This window comes from Camelus ferus, chromosome 9, assembly GCF_009834535.1.
Source record: "Camelus ferus isolate YT-003-E chromosome 9, BCGSAC_Cfer_1.0, whole genome shotgun sequence".
NCBI lineage: Eukaryota > Metazoa > Chordata > Mammalia > Artiodactyla > Camelidae > Camelus > Camelus ferus.
This window is the reverse complement of record NC_045704.1, coordinates 67,423,323-67,448,785: the sequence shown is the minus strand read 5'-3', so window position 1 is coordinate 67,448,785 and position 25,463 is coordinate 67,423,323. Positions and strand designations below refer to the sequence as shown.

Sequence of the window (25,463 nt, the reverse complement as noted above, 5' to 3'; positions counted from 1 at the left end):
AATGACCTTTGAGTAGATTAAACAACTTTGATGCCATGTTCTCCATCTCCACTGTGATAAGATAGGCTTACACGCAGCGGGAACAGCATCTGACAGAACTGAGATTTGAACCTCAGGTGTGGCCGCCATTCCCACACTCCTTGCTCCCAGTGAAAAGTGGGTGAGGTCACGTCCATGACACAGCCACTATCACACTACTGGAAAAACAGCCCAGACTGCTTGCCTCACTAATCGTAGGTCAATTGTGTCATCTTTGTGTGGGAAGAATGATCTAATTATCATTCTTACCTCCTGACTAAATTAGCAAATTGTGTATAAATCGTTTCACTTTCCTCTCTATTAGCTGTCTCCACCTTCCACCTCCCCTGACCCTGTCATTCAAAAGTCCTTGAAAAGCTAATAGCATTTTCTTTAAAAGTTGTCTTACTCATTTCTGTTCCAGGTCAGCTCAGCTACAGTGAGCTGTCTGGCTCCTTTTCTCAAGCAGGTTGCCACACCTGGTTTCATGACCTGCTCTGGTGTTTGCTAAACAAAACCCTCATAGTAGGGTGTCAGGGATGGGAACGCGTCCTTGGTGTGCACGGAAAGTGATGGCAAGAGGCAAAGCTTTGGAAGCCGGCAGACGTCGTTCCCGACACTCAGGTCTCTGAGCACCAGCTTTCTCTCCACATATGATGCCCACCTACAGGCTGTTTAGGGGGAGGAAACGAGACAGTGTTAGGAAGGCAGTAGTACAGTGCCAGGCACTCCGGCGAATGAGGAAAGCTCTGCTTCCTTCCTCCCATAAAACTACTTTGAGATCATAGGGAAAGTGATGAGTAGGAAGCGGAACCACGAAAGAATGGAGGGCCGCCTTCTGGCCTAAAGGATAGGAGGATACTCATCTCTATATAAAGATCTCTTGATTCAAAGAAGCTTTCAGATTAAAGAAAAAAGAAGAAAGGAAAAAGAAAATGTATAACAGCCACCTGGGTTTTTGGATTAGCTGATTCCCAGATAAAGATGCTCGTAAAAAGGAGCTGGAGCGATTCCAGAAACGAACCTGAAATGCCAGGCTTTGCCGTGGCGCACTCCCCAGGTTTTCCCGCACAGCGTACACAGAGTGAGCTCGAATTTGGCCCAAAGCCTTGACTGTTCCCTTGGCGGCAGCGGGGTAGAGGTCAGACCAACAGGTGTGGGAAGCTGCGAGGTAAGGAAGGAGCAAGCAGGTGTCGGAGGAGGGAGGGGCCCTCCTTCTCGGGCACAGGGACTCCAGGGCTGCTCCGGCGTGTCCCACAGCGGGTGGAGGGGCCCTGCCCGCCACATGCGCGCGCTGGGCCTGGGGCCGGGGAGGAGGCAGGGCGAGGCGGCGGGTCAGCCGCGGGCCAGCCCTGGTGGGCTTCCCTCCCCTCCGGCGGCCCCAAGCGGACGCCTGGAAGTCGACGTGAACTCCGGGCCGCTGGGAAGCCCCCGGGCGCCGGGCGCGGGGGCGGGGCCGGCTCCCAGCGCTGGCCGGGCTCCGCCGGCGCTGCCGGGTCGGCCGGGCCCGGAGGAGGGGCCGCGTCGCCGCGGGCCTGTGTGGCGTGAGGGCGGGGGCGGGGGCTGGGACCCGCGCGGGGAGGGGGAGCGGCGCCCGCCGCCCTTCAATTGGCCGCGCCGCCCCCTCGCCGGAGAGGCGGGAGGAGGCGGCCCTCCATTGGTCGGACTCGTCGGCCAATCCCCGAAGGCCCGGAGGAGGAGGTGGGGGGCAGTTTGTGCGGGACTCCGGAGCGGACCGGGAGGCTCTGCGGGACCTCGTCGGACCGAGTAGCCAAGGCACCGCCCGCGTCCTGCCGCCGCGTCCGGGCGACTCCTGCGCCGCCCAGGACAGCGAGCTCCAAGCGTCTTGCGGTGCAGCCGCTCCTCGGGGCCAGGAGCGGGGAAGCCGAGTGCGAGGAACCCCGGGACCCGAGCGCAGTCTCTTCCCGCCGCCCGAACCATCATGACCCACTTCAACAAGGGCCCTTCCTACGGGCTCTCGGCCGAGGTCAAGAACAAGGTACGCCTGGGCTGGGGTGGGGCGAGGCCCCAGAGCGAGGGGTGGTATGCAGAGCGCCTCCGGGGGGCCCCGGGACCGGGGCAGCGCTGGGCCGCGCTTCGTCCCCTCCCGCTCTGGCTGACGGACTGCGCGGAGAGGGGATGTTGGGGCGGCGCGAGAGTTGCCGCGCGTCTCTGTCGCGTCCCGGGCTGGAGGCGCCTGCTCCCCAGCGCTCTCCTGGCTTTGTTCCAGCGCCGCGGACCGGGACTGGGGGCGGGCGGTGGGTTCTCGGGCTCCTGGAATCCCGCAGCGCTGGCCTTTGGCTCCAGGAGCGGGTCCGCGGGTGCAGGACGCACCCCTCCGGGAAGGGGGCGCTCCTGCCTGGCCATTCGCCCTTAGGTGGGGCCGGTCCGCGCGGCTGGGGACCCAGCGAGCAGCCCCCGCCATCCTCCCCGGTCCGGTCTCCTGGCCGACCCCGCACCTTCTCCCGTTACAACCTCTGGACCTGATTCAAAGCCGCGAGTAAAGTTAGGCCGTTACGTGGCCAAACTGGGTCCCCCATTGTTCCTTCGCCTCCTCGCTGAGCGCCCCACAGACCTCCGGGACCACCGGAGGGATGGGGGCCGTCCAGAGCCCTTCACGGTGTTCGAATCCCGGTGCAAATTGCTGCTGCTTCTGCGGGAAGCGGAGACAAAGCCCGAGCGCGTCGCTTTGGGAATATCTGCTGTAGCTGACTTGAGATTTTAATAAAACACCGAGAAGTTTGTAGTACGTTAGACTTTAACGGTATCAAGAATATCTTCTTGGATTGCTTTTGTTTAAGGTTTATTTGCTGAGGCTGACTGTGGTTTGGAGCTTTGGTAACGCTCGGTTTTGCCACTTTGCCCGGCATAAGAAGGCGTTGGGTTTATCTTTGGGACTTTTGGGCTGGAAAAGAGATGAGAGGCGTCCCCCTCCCCAAATCCTCTCCTTCCTTCCTCCCTCCCTGCATTCCAAGCCCATGACATCAGGGGTTTCTGGGGGGAGAGACCAGCCAATCGGCGCGGAACTGCGCACAGAACGCTCATTGTCTCCTTTCTGCTGTTCTGGCCAAAGCGCCACAAAGGAGGGCTGCTGTGGTTTAATTCCCATTAACCTCCCTGGAGCCGAAGCAGGTCAGGATTGCCACCGCACCGCTCGACCGCCGGTGGAATTCGCCGGCTTTGTCAGAGTTGTGACATCCCAGCGTTGCGGGGGGGGGGGGGGGTCCCAGTGTGGAATGAGTTGTAGAGAGACCATGAAGCACCGTTGTCACACCCCGAGGGAGAACTGTGGCTCTTTTCACCCTCCGTTATGTAGTCGCCGCATCATATTATAATTCAGTTTTTAGTAAATTCTAAGTAATCTTTGAAGTAAGGAGTTGACTTTAGTCTGTGTCTAAAATGGAAACGTTTAGGTCTTTAACTTGCCAAGTGTGTTGCCCATATTAGAAATGGTTTTCTGAATATTTCTTTAAGGAACAGAAAAGTGAGTGGTTTCTGTATGATTGATTTCAAACCCCAATTGAAAACTTGCAAAATACCCTTCTGTTCTTTCCAAGGTTTACCAGCAAAGCTTTAGGAATCCTTTCAGAGGAATCAGCATGTCCAAACTGCTGGCTGTGGTACCCTGGCCGGGCTTGTGTGCATTAATTTTAATTCACCCTTGTGATTCTTGGCTGGTGGCAGTTGAGTCTACCTTTTGCATTGTAAGTGAGGTACTGAGAACTTTGGCAGTCCTTCAAGTTACTGACTTGCCTTGGGTGTTAGTATCCATGTGAATTTCTCTTTGCTGACTAATGAAGCAACTTCTGCCCCTTTCTTACTTACTATTGAGCAGACTGAAGGAAATGCATAGACTGGGGCTAGATTGCTATGATTATTATACGTTTTTTAAAATAGTAAAACCTCAGCTTTCAGAACTTTCGGAAAGTTAGTTTTAACTTTGGGTTTATATAACTGTGGGTTTATCCCTTTAAGCATCAAACCATCCTTAATAACCCCTTTCATTTATAAGGTCCTTTCATACGGTATCCTTTCATAGGAAGTCTTTTGATCTCGACAGCAGAGCCGCCCTGCAGGGTGGGGAGGATTCCTGGGATTAGCCAACGTCACTTACAGATCAGAATGCTGAAGCTCCAAAAGATGCGATTTGCTCATGATCACAGAAGAAGTTGGCATAGTCTAAGGACTTTTAACTCTAAGCCTGATACCTTAATTTAGTGAAGTGCTTAGGGTGTTCGCTGCAAGTCACTATTGTCTGCCCCCGCCTCCACCCCTCGCCCAATTTTCAGCTGTCCACCTGTCACTTCTTGGCATCATGATTATACATTTAATGCTGTTTTAATCTCTTCTGGGCTTGGAAATAAAATATCCATGTTTGCTAGTCTTTTTTGTGAGATACTGCATTTTGACTGAGGGCTCAGAACCACCTGATGAGTGGGTCTGTGGAACATGAACTTAACACTGCGTGGTTTGGACACCTTTAGATTCCTTCCTGCTTTTTCTTTATGTGTTGCATAACTGATATGTTGCTTAAATACAAGTTTTTTTCCCCCTTAAAACCTCGCTAACAAAGTGGGGAAAGTGTAAGCATCCTGGGGAAAGTAGTGTGGAGCGGGCTTTGGAGTCACGCAGGCGTGGGTTCTAGTCCCCTTTCTGCCACTTACTGCCTGAAATGGTGTTGGGCAAGTTATCTGATGTTTCTGTCTTTGTTCCCTAATCAGTAAAATGGGGGGAAATGATAGTTAATCACCCCTAAACTCTGCATTGTTGACATGTGTCTGGCTTGCAGTAAGTATTCAATGACTATGTTGTACTATTAGTTCTTAGTAATAGAAAACTAATGTTGGTATTATTTCTTAAACTTGTATGTCACTGCCTCTTTAAGTATTACATTTCTATTTTAAAAGCCTTTGGGGTTTTTTGTTTGTTTGTTTTGCCTTTGGTCTTTTTATATTTGAGCTGTGAAGACAGTTCATCAATGAATTGAAGAAGTCTTTGATCTTAGATACTTTTAATTAGTAAAATCTCAGGGGAAAAGACAGTAAACTTCAAGATGTTTGTTTGACAAGATAATAATTCATGCCAGAACATACAAACTTACTTTTTTTAATAGGTAAGAAGATGTTTGAAGACAGGCTTAAAAAAGGAGAATCCTTCAGCCTGTATGTTTGTTTGTCTCTTTTCACCAGCAGTAACACTAGTGAGACATACCAAGATCTGTATTTTAGAATCTAACTCGGCACACAGTAGTAGACTGCCCAATAATTATTTGCTGATGTAATGAATTTATCCATCAGGTATAGATTTTACCGTCTCTAGAAGCTGGAAATCAGCCCTGTTTGAGAAGTCTCTGTAAAGGAACTCTGTGGTGCAAGTGTGATATTTTTGAAGGACGTGGTGATTTTTACAGCTTGTTTTTCTTCAGCAGTTTTTTTAATTAGTTTATGTTACATTGAAAATATTCCATTGAAAACTTATCGCTAAGATAATTCCTTCTTTGTTGCTGAAGTTCTTTCCTAGACTCCCAGGTTAGGGAGGAACAGCAGAGGTCCCACCTCTGCAAGGCTCTGCCTGCATCCCCCAAAAGACCTCCTGCAAAGTGGCCGTTCAGTGGGCCAGCGGCCCAGGTCCGAGCTCCTGGTAGGGATGTGCCGTTGTGGTTCGTCTGCTTTTGTTTGTTTGTTTGTTTTCCCGTCTCGACCAAAGCAGATAAAGAAAAGACAGTTTGCCGAGTTGAGACGGGGGTGTCATGCTACCTCTTGAAAACGCTCAGACTACTCACCCTGGAACATTCATGAGGACCGTTATCAAACTCACTGTCCTGTGATTTACAACTTTTTACGCTCTTTCCTTTGTGGAAATTGTGCTGTTTGTCTGCCTCTGTCCATTCCAGAAATAAGCTTGGCAATGAAAACCTGCTCCTCCTCTCGTAAACCAGGACATAGTCTCCATTTCTCTGCCTTTTTCCCTTCCAGGTGGGATCCTGAGGCTAGCGTTTTCTTTTCACTTAGCAGTGTGTTGGGAACCACAGTTAATTGTATCTGATACATTAAAAAAAAAACAAAACAGAAAGAAGCACAATTGAATGGTTTTGGTTTTTCAGCCAATCATGACCATTATATCTAAGAGAGTAGGAAATGTTTATTTCCCTTCTCAGTATGACCAAGTGGTGGGGGAGGGAGCTTGTTCTTAGAATGTTTTTGGCAAGTTTCATCTTATTCTAGGCATTGGCCTTCTGCACCATATGCCATGTGCACTGACTCTCCTTAACTCAGAACTCAGTCATAGTGGGCTCTTAGCTGTCATTCATATGCACTTGTGCTCAAGTTTTTGTTAAGGATTTTTTGAGCCTGGGGTTTAATCCACATTGTTTGTGGGGCCTGAAGCTTATACAATTTGGGGCCCATCACTACAAAAAATATCTTGCCAATTTTATAAAAACAGGACCACGGGAATCCTTACGAACCTGAAGCTGTTTGGTAGGTCCCCTCCAGATTCTCGTCAGAAAGTCGAACCTAGTGGTTAAGAACATGGGCTATGGAGACTGACTGGGTTCTAATCTTGGTTCTGTCCTCTTAATGCTGTGACTTTGGTCAAGTGTCTGATCTGTAAAATGAAGATATGCTAGTACCCCCCTCTGAAGGGTTTGGGGGGAAATAAGCAAGATAGTCTGTGTAAGGTATTTTGAATAATTCGTGGAACCAAAAGTGTACATTATGTAAATGTTAGCAGTTGTTCGTTTTGCTCCGCTGGTTGGGTTCAGTCCTGTGTTCTCCTGAGCTGCTTTTGCCTTCTGGTTCCTGAGACTCTCCAGGACTTGGACATTCATGCTAGAATCCGTTTGTATCTGGACGAGGCTTCAGGCAGGTAGGGGGCTACCAAGCCAAACCTCTCTATTTCGCCTCTGTGTGGAGACTGTGCCCTGCCCCCAGAGCCCTGATCTGCGCCTCCTCCCCCAGCAGCCTTGATGCGTCCCTCAGGGAGATCCCCAGGTATCTCCCTGCTCTCGCTCTGCCCACACCGCCCCCAGGACCACGGACGTCTGTGTGCAGGAAGACGCCACGCTTTGTGGGTGCGGCATTATTTGCCATTTTCTTCCTGAGATACCAATTTCTGTTAAATAGGATACATCTTTTATTGGTTTCGGGACAGTGGATTGATAAGCATGGTTACCTTCCGTTTTAAATGGTCCTGTGAAGGCTCTACGTAGCCCTGTGTGCAGCAAGTCCCCGAGCAGAGAAGACGGCTCCTGGCTTTCCTCCAGGCGGTAGGGAGGGAACCTCTCCGGCATCTTCCTCCCCCCGGGGCCAGGGAGCTTCAGGGGGGCGTGCGACCTGGGTGGGTGCAGCAGCATTGGCAAGGCCGGGAACTAGGGGTGTGAGTGCAGGGACCAGAGGAGGCCCTCTGGGCTTGGAAGGCCTCTTCTGGGCAAGTCATAACCTAAGCGTTTTCCTCTCTTCCCCGACACACCTTCCCGGGGATCCCAGCAGCGGGACTCTCGGGCTGTGACTTCATCGTTGTTTCTTCTCCCCTCCTCAGATGCTCGCACACTCATCCTTCTGCGTTGTCTCAGGCCTCTCAGCCTGCTGGGCACTGCAGGAGGCGCCGCAGATGGATAGAGAGGGTGCACTGTTGCTGCAACCTTCCCTCCCTCCTTTTGTTTCACGTGGGAGGAAGTAGGAAGAATAATCAATACCATGTGTAGTAAGTCTCATAATGCGAACACGTGATTCTACTTTGGATGCAAAAATAGCTGTGGCAGTCGTACTTCCAGTGGAGTATGGAAGCTGCACTCCCATCTAACATCGCGTGGCGAGCTTGTCAGAGCCCTGGGCCCTGGGCAGCCGAGCTGGAACCCCAGGGCCGGTCTTCAGGGTCCGCACGCAGCTGGACCCCTTCCCCCGAGCCAGCCGCTCTCTGCTCTGAAGCCCGGTGTGCACTGGCCCCTGCTCTTTCCTTCCTGCAGAGACCCGGCGGCCGCACACACAGGCGTGCGGTCCGAGTTTCCTTCCCCTCAGGGCCTGGGCTTTCCGTTTTCTTCTCTTTCTCCTTTCAGTGACAGCTCTGCTGTTGACACCCTTTCCCACAGGCATTTCCCACCTTATGGCCTTGTCCAAAACATGCGTGTGGTAGGAAGCTACTTTTTATGGGGGCCGGTGGAAGAGTTAAAGTGCTCTCACTCTGAGACGTCTCTGCCAAATCTCTCATTGTGAACTTTTGAACCATTGCTGGCAACGCCCTTTGAGACTGCAGATTCTGGGCTGATTTGAGTCAGTGCCAGGGCCTGCCCAGGGTACGTCGGTCTGATACAGTGACGGTGGTGGTGGTGGTGGTGGTTGCTTTTGGAGGCACGCTCGCTTCTCCGTGAGTTGGAAGGACTTCATGTTAAGCCACTGAGTCTAAGCCATCCCCCTGCTCTCTGTTCTTGATCCTCTGTCTGCAGGCAGCATGATTGCCTGTGCTGTCGACTGTGTGTGTAGTTCAGAGTTCCCATCTCGGCTTCGTAGGAGAGTGGGAGTGGGGAGCGTCCAGTGGGGGGAAAGTCTTAGGCTTGAGAGCCGACCTGGGTCCAGAGTCCCTGCCGAGCCCATGACCTTTGGAGAGTCATCTCTGTGTGAAGACAGTGCATCTGCCTTGGGATGCCCTCTTCCTTGCCTGTGAGAACCTCTTCTCTTTTTTGATCCTTATTTTGTGAATGTTTGTGATTTTTTGGCAAATATTTTGTGAATATTTTGTAAATATTCGTCCAGAATGCAAACAGCACCAAAATATAAAAGTAGTGACGATGTCTTGTATCCCTTATACTCACCCAGCTGCTTGCATAGCTTTGAATATCATTTGAATATTTTAGAAACTGAATCACAGTCCATTGTATAGATTTCTGTTATGTATTTATCATTACTTCCCTGCTGGTGGCTATTTCCTTAAAGAGTGCTCGTGTGGAAAAGTACGTAACTTCTGACCTAGCATTTAATCTGTTTGTAGGTAGTACCAGCTTGCGTGGTTCCCACCAATGGTTCAAAAGAGAAGGAAGGTCTCTTGATGTCAAAAAAAGAACCTATCAAAGCAGCCTTGTCAAAATCCAAGTCACTTGCCTTAGTTCCTTACTTTCAAGTCTGAGTCAGAGTGACTTCTGTGACCCCCCGTTTCACGCCCACCAGACTCAGGTGGGAGTTGGCACTGAGATGAGGCTAAGGAATGGGATGGGGGCATTTCTTTTATAAATTATTTCATAATAGTTTTTAAAATAGAAAGCTCAGACAGCATCAAAACAGCTATTGAGCGGTAGCATCAAGTAACTGGTGTCGATGGTACATTGACTTTGAAGGAAGGAATCTGACAGGAGTGGCTAGCAAAGCACAGATAGGAGGTTAGGGGTCGACATTTATTGAGTTGTTGTGCTTTAATTAAGCCATTGATTCTTCTCAGTACTTTCTAACGTAAGTGCCGTTAATGACCTCTGACTTACAGGTGAGGGCACTGAGGCATGGGCGTGGTGGGATTCTAAGTGGAGCATTCAGTTTCCAGCGCCCATGCTCCTAACCAGTTTAATTTGAGGTCAGAACTCGCGGGAATTGGCATCTTTCATGGCGGAAGAGGAGGAGGCAAACCAGAGAGGGGAGCTCCAGTTCCTTTAACAAGAAATCAGGGGAGAGAGATGGGAAGGGCCCCAAGAGTGCTGCTGCGGAGAGGCCGGGAGGAGGAAACAGGCCACGGGATTTGGCCACGGAGAGGTCACTGGTGACCTTTTAAGAGATCATTTTCAGTAGAGCAAATTTCCGGAGCAGGGGGGAGTGGGGAAGGTTAGGAAGGAGGACGAAGTGAGGAAATGGAGAGGTTTGCTGTGAAGTAAAAGAGAAGCGGGACAGTTTGAGACTTGGCCGCAGGTTCAATCAAAGATGCACTTGTTTCAGACAAGGTAGGGGGTAGTCTGGACCAAATAAAGGGAAGGGCTCCCCCTCGCCCATATACCTGGTGGGTGGGAGCGAAGCAGCAGAGGGAAGACGCTTTGCCGTGAGAGGCTGGGAAGGTAGGAGGAAGAGGACCAGGAAGACAACGGAGGTGGGTAAGACATTCCTTTCCCCTTTCCTCTCCCGAGTTGTGTTCCTCTTCTTGTGGAGTTGCTGACGTCTGACGGCGTAGGCAGCAGGAATGCGAGGTGATGGCCCCAGGTCCGTGTGTGGAATACACTGTTGATTCAGCCGCTTCCCTGCCGAGGCCCCTTTGCAGCCTGATGCTGCGCTCTCCTCATTCCCATGGCCCGTAATCTGGAAAGGGTGTGAAGTCGGGCTTATTTTGTTCTTTGTGTCTGGGTGTCTGTAGCAAGCGTTGGTGACAGGATGTCCGAGAGACCTTGGTGTTGGGGTGCAGCACTGATGGAGGATGCAGTGCTTCCACAGGAGCTCGCTCCCCCCCCCTTTCTGTGCTCTCAGATTGCATTACAATCAGGTAAAATGTGGAGTTAGGTTTTACTGTTGTGATGTGCAGAGAGCCCTGTGACCTCATGGAAATTTCATTTTCTCTAATTTTCACTGGGGGGAATAAGGCGGTGGTGTCTTGCTCAGTTAATACATCTATGAGACTCCTGTGAAGTCTCGCTAGCCGGCATCTATCTGTCCTACATGTAGAATTAGATGTTTCAGCTCTGTTCTTCGCTGGTTGTTTAAAGCCGTCGCTCCAATGGCCAGCTCCACTGTAGTGAGCAGAGAAGGCTTTCCTGGTCTGACAGCCACATCTGGGTTCCCCAGGGGAGCGCCACGTTCACTGAAGGCTGGCTGGACGCTGGGATCTTTTTCTCCTTGGCCTCTTTACCACCCTTGTCCCTCAGTAGCTCAGAGTAAGGGGGCAGTGTGTGTCGCGGCTCCACTCCGGGGTAGGCAGCTGGGGGCGTTTGGATGGGTGTGGTCCGTGGTCTGGGAGTGGAGAGGGTTTCCCGGTCTGGTGGGGTTACAGTTGACCCTTGGGATGGTGGGGCTGGATTTCATGCCTTCTTCCTCAGGTCATGATGGACTCTGAGACTCATGAAGGAGACTTGCTGAACAGGCGATGAGGAATGCATATACATTCCCAGGCCACAGAAAAGTTATGCTGTTGGTATTCCTTGTACTTACAGAAGAAGAAAGGACAGCTCTTCAGTGCTGTTCGCATGCCCGACTCATTAGGAGCGTCTAGAATCCTACAGAGGAGACAGGTGTGTGAAAATCTGGGTAGCGGCAAAAAGTCCGGTCACCTGCAGGCGCTGTGATGAGGTGCAGACCCTTAAATATTCTAGAAGTGAGGCAATGAAAATAAAAGTTTGAAGAGCAGCTCTGTTTTCACCTACTTTACCTACGGGGGCTTCCGTTAAGAACCTTTTTCAATAAGATCTCTACAGCAACAAAACACCGAGGACCCAGCCAGCCTCCTTCCCAAGTGAGAGAATGTTCTCAGCAAGCTTTCTCCTGGGTCTCCTGCCCCTCTGTGCTTCCACGTATAAGCTGTCTTTCCGCTGCCCGGGCCCCTAGTCAGCCCCCTGGGATTTCTGCATGTTTACCCAGGGTCTGCCCTCTGGGTGGCATTCAGAGTAAATCAACTCCCTTTTCTATAAATTCCTGTCTAACTAGTTAGATGGTACTAGTCTGTTTCTCTTGCCCCTCAAAGTCCCTTCTTGGTCACTCCTGCCCCCTTTTAGAGTGTGGCTCTCAGGTTGATTACTAGGGTACAGTGGGATTGTTCATTGACCCCTTCACTTGACTACAATGCACTGACTCATTCTGTTTTGATCAGTGTCATCACCTGGTGTGAGATGGTTCCAAGGAGGATTCCCATCCTTGCCTTGGCAGGCTGATTTGTCCTGCCTCCAAAGGAGGGGTGATGCTACTTGCCTAAGGTGTTATAGTGTACATACTCCTTTGACACCTGTTTCATTTAAATAATCCTTTCCTTAATTACCTCATGAGGCTGTCTGCATCCAACAAGTAAGATAAGCAATAGTATTGTATAAATAACTGTGGACTTGTGCAGACCAGGACAGCATTAGCTTCTCCAGGCTCACTGAGTGAGCACTGGGTGTCAGTTTTAGGGCTTTAGGGCAGGGCTTTACATATATCTTGAAGAATTTGTTTATTCAGCTAGGATCTTTCTGAATCTGAATTTTGTTTCTTTTTAACTATTCCCAGTTTATTTTCTGCAAGTTCAATAAGGCTGCCCTGTAGTTTCAAATCGTCAGTTGCCAAAGCAGAAGAGAACAGATCTAAACCTAAGCCTCCGGGTGCATGTCCCCAGGAGCGCCTCCTGCCTTGACGTGGTCCGCACAGTGGGCACGGTTGTTCCTGCTGACCAGGCCCCACTTCTGGGCTTACTAACCTGAATTTACGGAGCCCCGTAGACATAAGGGCTTTTATCAGAAAGTAAAACAACTATGTCCCTAGTGATCCATCTAGGATTACTGGACTGGAGGAGGATCAAGGAGATGTGATGCCCAGAAAGAGCAGGCATTCAAATGCAGATGCCTCTCAGAAACAAGACAGATCTTTAAATCCGTGGCGTTTCCCTGGTCTGGTAGCACTGTATGTAGATGAAGATCATTCATTGAGTACCCACTGTGGACCAGCATGGCTCGAGGGGTGCAGGGGGGAATAAAGCCGGTTCTGCCCTCAGGAGCACGTAGGCAGGTGTTCCTGGGCATGCCGCACCTCCCTGCATGCCTGCTGGGATGCCTGCCCGCACACCCCGTCTCCCGCGTCCACCCAGCACGGCAGCCATGCTCTTCAGCCTAGCGGGGAGAGGCCCTTGGCTGCTGGGTGGGAGTGGGGAAGGAGTGGGTTCCTGTTTCTGCTGTTTGACAGTTTTTCTAACATGGCGGGCTATTCAGTGTGCACATCTTCATTAACCATTCATTAACCATTATTTCTGAGTCTGGAGTTTTCTGGGAACCCAGCCTCTATGATTAGTTCCTCCTTATTTAAGTTTCAATGCTTAAAATCCACTTTTAACCATGTTTGTTCTAAACTGTATAGTCTGAAGATCATTTTCTAGATGGAGAAGACAAAATGACATTCTGCAGTTTCTGCATTTTTCCTGCCATTTGCTAGTTCCGTTGTTTGTTTTAGGCACTGGACCAACTCCTCTTAAGTTATACTTTCTCCAGTTTCACAGTGTTCATACATTGAGTCAGAATATCTTTGTATTCATTTGACTGTACATATTTGGAGGGAAAAATCTGTGCTGGCGCCACATGCTGATGCCTCAGTCTGAACGTATGGCTGCATCTCTCAGAGAAGGGCCGTGTTTAAAATGCCCGTAGACACCACTCCTGTTCACCCCGGCGGATGTGATTTTCCACGGCTTTGGAATAGTCATTCCCTGTCAGATGGTTAATCAGCAAGCTCATGCTGTAGAATGAGCCTCAGATTCTGTAGTGAACTTGAGGAAGGCATGTAATCTACCTTGACATCAGTGTCAAGTGATTTTCTCTGCAATTCCTACCCATTACCCCTTGTTAGATACAAACCTTCTTTAAAATTTTTTTTGAAATTTTATTTTCCAGTTTATGAAAAAAGACAGTAAAATTACAATCGACCTCCTGATCCCATTCCTTTCTTCCCTGGAGAAGCTGTTACCTTGCGTGTGGCGTTTATCATTCCCCCAGGATCCGATGTTAGCCCCGTGCTTACGGCTCAGGATAGTAGACTGAACATTTGTACTAATAACTACTACTTTGTTTTTCAATTTTACATTTTTTATTTTTATTTATTTTTACTTCTTAAAGTTTTTTGTACAACTTTTAAAGTTTACTTTCCATTTACAGTTATTACAAATGGCTGTGTTCCCTGTGCTGTACTGTATCCTTGAGTCCATCTTACACCCCAGCAGTGTGAACCCCCAACTCCTCCATTCCTACATTTCCTCCCCCCCCCAACCCCCGGCAACTGGTAACCACTAGTTTGTTCTCTGTATCTGTCAGTTGGCTTCTTTTTTGACAAACCTGCTTTTTAAAAAGTAGCTACTTTCAACTTTTCACCAGCAATAATCTGGAAAAGAACAAGAATTTGGGAGCAAGGACACTCTAAGTAGAGAGAAGAGCAAGGACCGGCAGGAACGAGGTTGGAGATGAGCGGTGGTGGGAATGGACCAGTCGGAGGTGAGCCTGTCTGCAGCCGTAGGTTCTTCTTGAGTGGCAGACACTCCAGGGGACGGGGTGCGGTGGGGGTCGGCTCATACCAGTTCTGCACTCAAGCTGGTGTAAATGGAGAACATTGATTCTGATGTGGGTCAGGATGCGCTTCCTCCTCACCAGGGCCCTAGAAGGAAGGAAACTTGCCAGAAGTGAGGTCACCAGGGTTAAGTGACTTACTTGGGTCACTCTGGGATGGGGAACAGTTTTTGACATTTGACTTCAAAGCATGTGGTTTTTGGTCTGTTGTATCCCCAACGTGAATACTTAAAAATTTGCCAGCGTATTCACATATTTAGAGGCCCCACTGGGGGAGGGGTTTAAGGTAGGTAAAGCTGTTCAAGCCTGTTCAGTGTCTTGCACGAGGCGTCAGCAGTGACCTGTGATAAAGCAAAGAAGGGAAGTGGCGTCTTGGTCTTTCAGATGGAAGTTTACCATTTGTTTTCTGTTTTGAGACTCCAGTGATCCCATCTTTCCATTCGCCCTTTATTTTAAATACCCTGCTTTTTCCTCTTTTTTTGGCACATGTCTTCACACACCTTGGTTAATATCTGTCTCTCCACCAGAATGGAAGCGTTCAGGGCAGGGACTTTGCCTTTGAACCGTGCCTGTCACCCGGTAGCCATTTGAATGAAGGACAGAAGGAAGGGGTAACACAGAAAGAATGTGAAGGCAGAACCCCAGACACACAAGGACCACCTGGAAGAGGAGAGCTGACGCTGAGTATGATGTCACTTGGAGAGTCTGGGGCAGTGCTGGGCTATCCTGGGCTCGAGGCAGGGAGTCTGGGGACAGCCCAGACACAACCCAAATTTGGGGGCTGTTGTAACCGTCGGAGACGGTAACCTGGGACTGTTGCTTCAGGTTTTAACAAGTGCTGTGAGAAAACGGACTGTGAGAAGGAATACACGGGGAAGACGTGTCTTCATTCTTTACTAGATTCTAGGACGTCCCTGGGTGTGCGCGGGCGGCAGACAGCTCTTGTGCGCAGATGCCGGCGCTCCGCCTCCTGCCGGGAGCAGCCCCGTCTTTCTGCCTGATCGCTCCTGGGCTGAGTGCACCAAGAAACGGGGCGGGAACAGCCCTGCCGGGCCAGTTGTGGAAGTTTTTGGAGCGTGGGTTCCCTCCTCACTCAGTGTCCCCTTCTAGGGGTTCTGAGAGGGAGCCTTCTCAGACCTTGGCCAGGAAGGGCTGGGCGGTTTCTCAGCAGCCTGCAGGAGCCGGCTTTTATCTGACCGAGGGTCCCCCTTTACTGTCAGGAAGTGTGGGCCCTCAGGGCTTGTGTTTCTGAAGGGGATGTTTTTCTAGTGCTAGGGTGTGCCTGATCCACTCTTAAGACATGTGCACGGAGCCTGGGAGAAGACTCGGCTCCCAGGACAGGCGCTTACCTCTGGGAAGGTGGGCAGGGAGCAGGATCTGGAGGAGAGGGCCGAGAGACCTGCGCTGTTTGCTCTGTCTAGTGCTTGTTTCTCAACTTTGTTTTCAGCACTACTTTCCCAAAGAGTCTTTTTAGACGTGTTTTCTGAATGCCTCCTGACCTCCACCGAGTATAATACAGAGAAGTAGAGTTTGGTGGGGAGGGTCACACATTTTGTAATGTCTAAGGCCGTTTTCACCCCTTTGTGGGGGGTGCATCGCCCCCATGAAGAACGCACGTTCTTCACACTTGACACTTTAAATTTTTTTAAACAAGTAAGCGTTCTTCAGAAATCCGGAAGGAAGGTCACGCAGCTGGAAGGGACAGAGCTGCCTGTGAAGTGGAGGGCGGCTTGGGACTGGCGCCCTTGGCTGTTCCCAGAAGAGGGCTGGGGGAGAGCAGAGCCCAGAGGCCGAGCCCCTGGGCTTACGGAACACCCAAGGCCAGGGGATGATCAGCCCCATCAAATGCCCTGAGGCTTTTTTCTCAGCCTGTGTTTTCTTCGCTTTTTGATTGTATTTGATGAGCTGCAGTGAGACGCGTCCAATAGGTGTTCTCAGCAGCTGGACAGAAGTCACCTGCACGAGGGCCTAGATGTGAGGAAGTGGAGAGGAGGCAGGGGCCTGGGAGGAACCAGGCAGAAATTCTGAAGGTCACTTAGAAAAGTCAAGTAAGATAAATCTTGAAGACGAGTAAAGAAAATGATGTTTATAAACAACTTGGAAGAGTGACTTTTAAACAAACTAGAGTGAAATTTCCATGAGGTATTAATAAGATTAGATAACTTTTTAAGCTCCCTTTTCTGTTGCAGGGAAGAAAATGTCAGTGTTTACTTACTGCCTGATGGTCAGAAATGAAAGCTTTTAGGTGAAAATAGTAAATAAATCTTATTGGCCAAAGCTTACTTCTTGTTTTTGATTGCTCTCAGTCCCTCGACTTTGAAAGATGTGTACAACAAACAGTTTAAAAATAACCTGTGTCGTTAAAGAATATAATTATATTTGCTTGGGTTGTAATTCTAATGTACTTATGATTTCTGCGTCTTGTGGAACAGCGCTGCAGGCCAGCAGCTAAGAGACAAATTGAAATAAATTTTTTTTCCTAGATGATTTCATAAGAACGTTTTTAAAATTTGTAAACTTTAAGAAGCAGATACACATTCCTAAATCTTGAATTTTATTTAGCTGGTTCGACCGCAGAAAGCCCCTTTGCTTAAACAACGTTAGCAGTATTTGGGTGGAAAATCCTTGCTGCTCTTCCCCTTAAAGGAAAACCCTAAGTCAAAACCAATAGTTACGTGATGTGGACTCATCCCCAGTTGGCATTTCTGGTTCATCACTTGGGGTCTTGAGCTGCGCGTGTATGTGCTCATGAACTCTGCGTGTGCGCGTGCTGTTACATGAGGCCTCAGGGCCAGCCGGCCGTCCTGGGCCCCCGGCTGTAACTAGTCAGCCCAGGCCCATCTGACCCCAGCCCTTGTTCTCCCTTGATTCTTCTCTCATCCCTCCCGTGATCAGAACAGCCAGCAGAGGAGATGGAAGTTTCTCTCTGGTGTTCCTAGTAGGATATTTCATGTTAGATCTGTAAGCACCCCGTAGTCTGGGGCATGGCACTGAATCTGTCACATTTTGAACAAAGGAAACGTAAATTGGCTTTTATATTTTTTTGGTTGAATAATAATTGGTCTCATTTGGTTAAGAATCACCCCCCTCCCCCTCCCCCCCCCCAGGAAAACAAAACTCCTCCAACAGAACTGCCATCTCTACATTCGAAAAAAATGAAGAGGAAGCCTTTCTTTACAGTTTTTTGCTGATTGACCAAATTATTTAACAGACAACTTAGAATGGGAAGAGACTTAGTGCATTCATCCAGCCTTCTTGTTGTATAAACAGGAAACAGTTCAGAAGTTAGAGAATTAACCTGTGGCGCAGAGCAGTAGTACCGGCGGAGCCAGGCCCGCAGCCCAGGCAGATCCCCTCCTACCCCAACTCATCTGTGTTTCCTTAGATGTGTTGAGCTGCGTCTCCTAGTTGAGAGAGCCTTGCTTTTGAAAAAATTCAACTCACTCTCAGGTACAGCTTTTCATAGCTGATGCTTAAGGAGTACCACTTCCTACTTCTTCGCCTGCTCCTTTTTGTCTGTTCCCATCCCCCCTTCCCAAATTTATATGGAATTTGTAAAAGATTCCAGTGTAAAAATATAGCCGAGTCTTAATATTTCTCTTATTTTTTCGTCCATTTTCTAACGGTGCCATGTGTAGATGGGTATGTCTGATATGTCGGAGGACAGACATTGTGCAAGAATATTTGTGTGAGTGTGTCCCTGGGGCAGGACCTCCAGGCATCACTTCCTCCTCCTTCCCTATTCACACACCCAGATGCCCATGTAACAGACTGGCGGGAAGTCAGAATAGAATGTGTGGTTTTTAGGGGGTACCAGTGGTGGAAAATTCACTCACAACATTGTGCTTAAACTATCTCATATAAACTAACCTCTGAGCCAAAATTTGAGCCAGGAAGCATTGCATAGTGCTAGTTATAACATGAAAATATAAACTCATTGAATTTCCATTTGTGATCCTGGTTAAGTAAATCAACAGCTTAAATAAATTATCCATTCTCCTGTCAAAAGTGTAGAGCCATTTGTCTAAGTTGGGAAGCAATTCAGATGATCAGGACTGCTGTCTCCTTAAATTGACAGTAATTAGTGAAATCACCTGCCCTCCGTGGTGATACAGAAGCCCCCCCACATCCCCGCAACTGGCCCCTTGGTGGTGGGGGAGGGGAAGGTTCCTCTGTGACTGGGGTAGGTTGGAACTTGGAGGACCTCTCCGTGACAAAAATGTGGTCAAGCCATTTCATTCCTTTCAGTACTGAAAGCTAATCATGAGTTCGAGAAGCAACCGCTTCTGCCTCCCGCTCCCACCTCCAGCAGCGCTACCGCGGCCCCCAAGCCCACCACGGCCACCTTCCCCGTGGGCGTTCATTGTCTGCTGGTGGCGTCTTCATCCTGTGCGAATGAGAAGACCAGTGACAGGTCGTCGTCCCTCCTTCCTCTCAGCTGTGTTCTTCTCCTTAATAACTCTGACCAGTGTCTGTAAGGACCGACCCCGGGTCGAGGAATAGGCTGAGAACCTGGGCATGTGATCTTTAACAATATTTAAATTTTACTTTTTTAAAATTGAGGTGTATGGGCTAATTAAGAAGAGAGCTTTCAAAGCTCGTGTTCAGCAGGTGTTTTTAGCATGATGATTGTGTAGCGTCTGTGCTGATGACGTTGCCTTGACGGCAGAATTCTGTAAGTGAGGAATATCAGTTTTGTTAAATGTTTGGGTGTTGGATACAATGCAAGGTACTAAGGGTCCAAAAGTGAATCTAGCGCCTTTCCTTCCTGCGAGGACTCTGTGGGATATAGACTACTATGCAGAGGCTCAGCATCCAGGGTAAGTACAGTAACTGCCCCTGAGGGTGTGTGGGGACGTGCGTGGGCTGCGGTGTGTTTGGCTGAATAGAAGGCATAGGAACAGCAGAGCTTTTCGGGCAACAAAACTATTAGACTGGTCTTGGCCAGTTGGGACACTGTGTAACCAGCTGCATGTATCAGAGTCCTGCCACTCTCACTCGCTCTCTTTTGGAACGTGGTAACTTAATTACTTAATCTTAAATATCACTGGCGCCGTACTGTAATGTGCTGTTAGCCCTTGTCGCTTTTTGTGTGTCGTGGATGGGGAATCTGCTTTACCTTGATCTGTATTTTCTCCTCCTCAGCCCCAGCTTCTCCCCACGTGTTGTTCAAAAATTCGGTATGACACCTCCTTAACCAAAAGTGTTTATTAGTTACTGAAGCTGTAATGGTTGGTTAGGTTCACCAGCGAGCTCCAGTGCGTGTCATTTACCCCAGGTCTCACAGCCGTGGTCTTAATGGATAATTTAAGTAGAGGACGTCGGAAGCCCGCAGGTTGGGATGCTTTAGTGAAACTTCTGAAGTTAATTTACTTGTCTTTCAGATTGCTTCCAAGTATGATCACCAGGCAGAAGAAGATCTTCGCAACTGGATAGAGGAGGTGACGGGCATGAGCATTGGCACCAACTTCCAGCTGGGCTTGAAGGACTGGCATAATCCTCTGCGAGTAAGTGGGCCCGCTGTGGCCACCCTCCCAGGCCCTCCTGGGCCTCTGTCCTGCCCCCCTTCTGGGCCAGGGTGTCGAACCCTGCTCTCCTGCAAGTGTTCTTAATGCCTTCCTTTACTGATGCTCCTTCCGGAAGCCAACTGTACATTCCAGTCCTTGTTCTTGTGACCAGTCAATATGGTGTCACTTATGCTCTTTCCAGGCTCATAAACAAGCTACAGCCAGGCTCAGTGAAGAAGGTCAACGAGTCCTCGTTAAACTGGCCTCAGGTAACAGCCGATTCCAGCTGGTCACTTGTATGTGGGGAGAACCGATGACAGGGTTAAAACAGAAATTTGTGCCCGTGACTGTATGTTGTTTTTTATTTGCAATGTCATTTTTAATGTTTTCATAATTACTTAGAATTAGTCCTGTGATTATTAGATGTTCAGCTTAGAGGTTTTCCTACTCTGAACGTAGTCTGTACTCTGGGAGGATCTGACACAGCTGCACAGGGAAATACAATCTAGACCATAGGATAAATGAGGGAAAAAGCAAGGAATTTAACACAACTACTGGCTGACTGTAGAACACGTGTGAAGCATAGTCTTGTTCATAAATGTGTACGATTAAGTAAAGTTGGATGTTTAGTCTTGAGAGTGTGTTTTGAGGTATGAGGATAAGCATTCAGTAACCACAAATTTGTTATAAAATTAAAACAATACATTATGTATTAATGTATTTTTTGCACCTTTTGACAAAGAAAATTCCAGCCCTGGGTAGCTCTGACACAAAATTCTTAAAAACATGTATGGAAAACATCTGGAAAAAACTTGATTGTTTAAAAATATTAAAAAGGACCATTATGTGACCCACTATGAAATACTCTTTTCACTGCTTCCTCTTTCGGAGAGAGCTGTGCTCAGTCTGTATTTGGTCAGGAACCTTGTGCCTCTTCGTGAGGACTTGGGGTCCTTAGGTAACATGAACGTCAGTGTTTAACTCTGGACGTGACGCGCCCTCTTCCCTTTGTAGCTGGAGAATATTGGCAACTTCATCAAAGCTATTCAGGCTTATGGTATGAAGCCACACGACATATTTGAAGCAAATGATCTTTTTGAGAATGGAAACATGACCCAGGTTCAGACTACGCTGGTGGCCCTAGCAGGTCTGGTACGTATATGTCTTTAATGAGCTGGCTGAACCCCCCCCCCCGCCCCATGCTGGTGATTCATTGCGTCTTCGCTCTCTCGTGGGAGTTCAGACGAGGCAGGGAGGAGCCCGCCATGATTATTAGCTTGGTGGGAAAGCTGCTGACACGGGTGCCTCGCAGTGGATAGCTTAACTAGAACACTCATGTTTCAGAGGCATGGCACATTCCTGAATGGCCTAAGATAGTTTTCCACCCCGAGCTTGGGTTTTACGGCATGAAGCCTTCACCTGTGGCCAGTGTCAATTCCCTGTTGCTCCTTCTGTAAAACTTGTTGGCAGAATCTCCGAGTGCTCCTTTTCAGTTAGTGTGCATATTTCTGTCTAGGCTAAAACAAAAGGATTCCATACAACCATCGACATTGGAGTTAAGTATGCAGAAAAACAAACAAGACGTTTTGATGAAGGAAAATTAAAAGCTGGCCAGAGTGTGATTGGTTTGCAGGTGAGTAGTGTGGTGTCGCACATCAGTTACTGATCCAGGCTCATTCTGACCGTGCAGAGTGTCTCGTAAGGAAGGAATAGATAGATATGCCACAGTGTACGTTTTGGGATGGCTAAGTGGTTTATACAGCTTATGTCCATTCAAAGCCCATGAGACAGCGGTGGCTTTAGAAGAAACCTCAGGTGTGCCATCTGACTTGACAATTATTTCTCCAGGAAGTGATTGCTTTTTCCCACCTAATTACACTGTCCTTTTTTTTTTTTTTTTTTTTTAAAGAAAACACACTATAAATTCCTAATGTTATTGACAAAATGAAGCAATTTTACAAACCCTCAATGCCAAAGTCATTCATTTACCCTCGTAAAGCATGATTTGTCAGACCTGGGGAATACTTAGTTCAGGCAGTTTTCTCCCTTCATGCTGCTCCCCGGGAGTGTGTCGCAAGAACACCACTGCTAAGTGCCCAGTATGCTCAGGGCTTCCCTACCTGATACCTGCTGGATACAGTGCCCCCTTGTTGACCGAGTCTATGTGAGGTGGAGTGATTTATTAGTTCAGCTTTGTCAAGCTATAATTGACCTGGATTTATTTTATACAGAACAAAATTGTATTAATGGTGAGAAACTGGAAACCTGAATTTCCAGACAGTAATCAGTTGTTTAAATTATGAGAACTCTGTAAAAGGAACAAGGAATAAAAAGAGATACACAGGAGTTCAAAAATTAAAGGAAACAAATCAGGGCATAAAATACTATGCTCAGTACGACCCCAGTTTTATTTTTAAGATGCACCTGCATATTTACATGTATGTGTATGTTTATACGTATGTGCGTCTGGATACACACACAGAAAGACACGGTAAAAGCACTAGACACTCAGACACGGGTGTTTACAATGAACGTCTAAAAGGTAGGAGCACTGTGATGCCCCCTCCTTGTTGCTTATGTTTTTTTTTTTCATCTTCTCCAATGAACAGGTTTGACTTTCAGTAATATGGTTTGCCTTTATTCTTGTTTCTAAGGAAAAAAGGGCAGCAGTAGACATGTGTTCCCAGCCAGTAGAACAGGGTGTACTGGTTGGTGCTGAAGCGTGTTATTCTCAGTGGGGAGGAAAGGTTAATTATTATTCCTCTGAACGTGGTTGAGTTCAGATTCTTCGTTCTGCTTCTCTCTGACTCTGTCTAGTGACATGAGAATTGGAGGAACAAGACGTGGTTCTTTTCCCATGAAAATGTTGGTGATTTTAATGAAACTTAAGCCCTTGCTAAGCTGCCACAGAAGACACCTGGCATTTACTATCACGTTTTATGTAAAACATGTTTGGAGTAAAAAAGCTTGTTGTTCAGCCAAAGATAGCTCTGTCCCTTTGAATGGCTGAAGCAGGCCCCCTTAATTTGGTTTTCTATGCTACAGAGAGTCGGAGAAAGAGTAGCAGAGGGAATTGTTCATAATTCGGCCACCGTAATAACTTTATATGTGTCTGTCCTTCTCTTCCTGTGCGCATGTTTTTATCTGATGAATTATGTTTTAAGGACTTGTATCTAGTGAATTTTTTTTGAAATTTACTTTTAAATTACTTTTTTTGAAGTGAGCACCTTGAAATTTATTCTTAAGGGCATAGAGATTTTGCATCTAGTTGACCACAACCTCAGCACTGGAGTGGACTTTGTCAACTGTGTCCCTTCTAAGAAATCTTTTTAGTAGAACAGAAAGTTTTGTTTGTGTCATATATGCGGTTGGTGTCTGATAATTAGTGCTGGTCTTACTTTTATCTTAAAAGATGGGAACCAACAAGTGCGCCAGCCAAGCAGGCATGACAGCCTATGGGACGAGGAGGCATCTTTACGATCCCAAAATGCAGACCGACAAACCTTTTGATCAGACCACGATCAGCCTGCAGATGGGCACCAACAAAGGAGCCAGCCAGGTAAGTGCCTCTTTATATTTGTTTCAAAGAGTACAAAGGGGCTATTTAAATTCACACTTACCGTATTCTTCTTAACTGAGTTCAAAGTGGGTATTTTTTGTTACTGTATATACATGGAGTATATTCCTTCAGGAAAGCGAGATTTGCTGAGAAAGCAAAAGAATCAAAGGGCCTTTTCTGTAGCCACACGGGTATGGTGTGGCCCATGGCTTTTACTGGCAGTGAGAACAGCTGGCCTTTCTACCTCACCAGAAGAAAAAGATACGTTTATTACAGTGTTCTTGCTCCAAATCCAAGTGAACTGCTCACTCTAATGCTTCTGACTTTTATTTTTAAAGGAGCCCTCCACTAACTTGGGTAAAATTATCTGGTGTTATTTATAAAGGACTCTAGCTAGCATCCTAGTAGACGCGTGAGTCTAAGTGGATGGAAATGCAGCATGGTGAGGACGCTAGGCCCCTAGCACCACACAGGACGGAGCTACTTCCTGTGAAAAACAGATCGCCAGCACCTCACAAGGAGGTGAAGCCAGAGCCGTCTGAGAGCAGGACAGGTCTTCCGTCCAGCAAGAGCGGGGAGCAGGTCTGAAAGAGCTTTTTCTTCATGACCTCAGGACACGTGTTGTTGCTCTTTATCGAACATGTCCTGACACACAGGCACTGTCCCATAGCTGCCACTCAAGTTTGCTTTTCTACCAGTGAGGTCTGGAAGTGTGTGCTGGGCAGAAAGGACAAATGAGACGAGTTTACCGTTCAATGAAAAGGAGGGGACAGGCTGTTCTGACATGGCTGCTGGCTCTTTGGTGTCCCAGAGCCTTTTGAAAGACTCAGGTCCTCAAGGAACTGCTCAGCATAATTTTTGTTGGAGTATTACAGGCTTTTAAAATCGGTAACCTGGATGGTGTGTGTGGCCGTACTAGGCATTCAGATGTAACTTTCAGGAATGCCAGCGTCACACTTGGGTTTTATATTCTGTATGTATGGTCTTCTCCCTAATCCAAAGTAGGTGGTGCTGTCCTCATTTTGCATATGAGAAACCTAAAACTAAAAGTAAGTTAACTTGTTTGAGGCCACTTAGCAATTTTATAGCAGAGCAAGGATTTGAAATCCAGTGAGTATGGCTTTGTAAGAGGGATTCGGCGCCAGGATATTTTAGTAAGCTAGCTTTACCCCTAAACCGAATGAGAGTAATATACCAGTGTTCATATTCAATGCCGATTTTGTAACTAAAAAGTACAGGACTAGATTTTAGCTGCTGTTTTAACTTGTCTAACACTATGCTCTAATACCAGGCGGGGATGTTAGCACCGGGTACCCGGAGAGACATCTACGATCAGAAGCTAACATTGCAACCCGTGGACAACTCGACAATTTCTCTACAGATGGGCACCAACAAAGTCGCTTCCCAGAAAGGAATGAGTGTGTATGGGCTTGGGCGGCAAGTATATGATCCCAAATACTGTGCTGCTCCCACAGAACCCGTCATTCACAATGGAAGCCAAGGAACGGGAACAAATGGGTCGGAAATCAGTGATAGCGATTATCAGGCAGAGTACCCAGAGGAGTACCGTGGCGAGTACCAGGACGACTACCCCAGGGAGTACCAGTACGGCGACCAGGGCATCGACTACTAGGGGCGCGCAGAGGGGCTCCGTAGTTAGCCTGTTGGTTCATTCGGTGAGAACCGAGCTAGCCTTGAGTAATTTTTATCTTGTCTTCCTAAAACACTATTATGCTAATTGTACCTAAAAGAAATACTGCCTTACATACATTCCTTTTTCCTTTTTCCGCCTCTTCCCTAAATAGTTGCCTTTTAGTGCCATAACCGTTAACTCTACAGCATAACCAGTCACTCACGTATGAAGTAAAAAGGAATACTGTGAAAGGGGAGGACTCTTGTACAGCCAGTGCTTTTATAAAGATCTGTGCATTTTTACAGCCCTCTTCTTAAGCTGGTGTTTTCACACACTAGGAAGCTATTATTGTTTTTCACAGTCTAGTACCTGGTTTTTACATGGAAGACTAAACTCATGCTTATAGCTAAATGTGGTCTTTGCCAACTAAATTTAAGATGCATTTTAGAAGTTGACATATCAATGTTTCTACAGTATTGTTTGCTAATTTTTAAATAAAGTCCTGATCAGTGTGCATTTGTGATTACACGTGTTCTCATTCTCTTACCTAAG

The 25,463-nt window shown here is 47.9% G+C and overlaps 1 protein-coding gene across 1 annotated transcript; it reads left to right on the top strand.

The window, feature by feature from the left end:
* The first annotated feature begins 1,674 nt into the window (after window positions 1-1,674).
* CNN3 (calponin 3) lies at window positions 1,675-25,427 on the top strand. Its single transcript, XM_032487131.1, is given in 8 exon segments — window positions 1,675-2,017; window positions 19,597-19,701; window positions 19,703-19,719; window positions 19,922-19,988; window positions 20,734-20,871; window positions 21,236-21,352; window positions 23,132-23,278; window positions 24,570-25,427. Coding segments are annotated over 8 exon segments (990 nt in total). The 5' UTR covers window positions 1,675-1,960; the 3' UTR covers window positions 24,912-25,427.
* Window positions 25,428-25,463: the final 36 nt, after the last annotated feature.